The 1,941-nt window shown below is 50.4% G+C and overlaps 1 protein-coding gene across 1 annotated transcript; it reads right to left on the bottom strand.

The window, feature by feature from the left end:
• Positions 1–308: 308 nt before the first annotated feature.
• LOC135395214 (neprilysin-3-like) lies at positions 309–1,676 on the bottom strand. Its single transcript, XM_064626453.1, has one exon. The coding sequence runs from the start codon at positions 1,674–1,676 to the stop codon at positions 309–311; it is 1,368 nt and encodes a 455-aa protein (XP_064482523.1).
• Between the last annotated feature and the right edge of the window lie 265 nt (positions 1,677–1,941).

Genomic DNA, 1,941 nt, shown 5'->3' with positions numbered 1-1,941 from the left:
TCACCCGTCTTTGGTCCACGTCTGCCTCTCTAAATTACCTCCTGCTCTCCACGTCACTCAAATGCAGGGGCGGATCCACACTCTCGGTTTGAGGGGGGGAGATAGGCGTTTCTTTGTCACATTGCGTAGTGGGGGAGGGGAGAGAGGAAAATCCAATGTATAAACTGACGTTTTGGTAGGGGATTGTCCCCCTCCCCTCCCCTTCTTGGATCCGCCCCTGCTTTAATGATTCTTCGCTATGCTATTGCGCTTTTAAAAGAAGTAAAACCCTACTTTCAGCCAGCTTTAATCTGGCCATCTGCCATAGGTCACCACAGGTAGCACCTATCACTAGGACTCATCGGATCGTTGGGCCTGCACACAAAAGCGCGGGAAAACTCCTCCGTATTCGCCAAGGGCTTGTTACAGCGGTTCTCCCCATCCTTGACATTATCGCAGAACGCGTGACAATAAGACAAAAAGAAAGTCTGATCCGCGCTGAAGCCCTCTAGTATAGCACCATCAGTCTTGTCTTCGACAGCCTTGTAAGCGCTGTAAGCGTAACGAATTGCAGCGCTATTGATGACGTCTTCCACGATGTTTGCTTTGTTCGATTTACTTGTCGCGTTGTACGACCTAGCGAAGCACGCCCTACGACCTTTGTAGATGTTTGTGAAGTTTTGGGACCACCAGAGATTCTTGCGGCCTCTCTCGTCCACGGCCTTCCCTTGGGCGTCGAGGCTACGTAAGATTCCGTTAGCCACCAGTTGTCCAAGTCGGCCGTAATTTGCGGAAGCTGGTAACTGATCGGAATAAAGCGGGAGTTTGGTGGCGGAAACGGGAACATGAAGTTGGTTCTTAAATATATCGAAGTGCACTTGTTCCTGGTACAGGCGCTTGATACGACCTTCGACGTTTATATTGCCGGCGCTTCCCCTTGCAGCTACATGGATCCAGTTCTGCAAGAAATCCGGTCCCATATCCGGCAACTCTGTAACAGTTGTGTTATCCATCTCTGGAAAAAGGTAACGTATTTTCTTCAACTTTTCGAGCCCCATTATCTTGGTTTGGTTGTCGAGCCAGGGGTTCAGGGTGATACCGTTAACGATAGATTTCCTGACATTTTCGACTATGGTGTGGACTCCTTGGACCTCCTCCTGGCTTGTCAGAGCACTGGTTGCGAAAGCTACAAGCTGAGGGAGCATCACTTTCGATGCCACAGCGCGGCAGAAATGTTTCGGTTTGTGAATAGGTTGGCTGCAAGAGTCGAAGTTGAGCTGTACGGCCTCCTCTAGGGTTCGAACTTGGTGCGTGAAACAGCCCGCAAAGCGAGCCACTCGCCACCCCAAGTAAAGAGCGCCTTCTTTGTGTGACAGAGAGGAGAACAACGCCTGGAAATATCGGGAGCTTCGAATGACTACCGTGTGGTTGGTGAAGAACTTGGACAGCGCAAAGTACTTGCCGAATGTCTCGATCCACATTCCTGGGCCAATGGCAGGAGTTAACGAGGCCAAGTTCCTGATGTCCACGCGCTGTTTATCTTGCAAGAGAGCCAGCTGATAAAGCTCTTCCTCCATTCTTAATATTGAGTCTACGATGCTGACGTGTCTTTTCGCCCTGCTCATCAGCTTGACCAACTTGTCTAGGTACATGACGTACTTTTCCTTGCGTGTTGGGGAGTAGATGAATTTCGACATCCTTGGCGGCTTCAGAGTGAAGTCCCAGGCATTCGCTCGCTTCAGAGAGATTCCGAAACGGAAAAAACACTCCCATGTTGTACTGAAGCTCCATCCTTACGATCAAATCGAATGCCTGCGTCTGATTCGCGCGAACCTTGGGCCAAGAAAAGTTGAAGAACCGGAGGAACTGCTTGAGACTCTTCACGTTGTGCGCGTGCGGGCTCAGGATACGACAACAGGACAGGTAAAAGGCTGCGAACTTTTGCGCATCGGTTTGACCCGT

Source organism: Ornithodoros turicata, chromosome 5 (assembly GCF_037126465.1).
Source record: "Ornithodoros turicata isolate Travis chromosome 5, ASM3712646v1, whole genome shotgun sequence".
Taxonomy (NCBI): Eukaryota; Metazoa; Arthropoda; class Arachnida; order Ixodida; family Argasidae; genus Ornithodoros; species Ornithodoros turicata.
The sequence above is the reverse complement of the archived record's forward strand: the minus strand, read 5'-3'. Positions and strand labels throughout refer to the sequence as shown.

Bases quoted from the DNA above. Each gene is read 5' to 3' on its own strand.
- LOC135395214 (XM_064626453.1), bottom strand. From the start codon at position 1,676: ATGTCGAAATTCATCTACTCCCCAACACGCAAGGAAAAGTACGTCATG.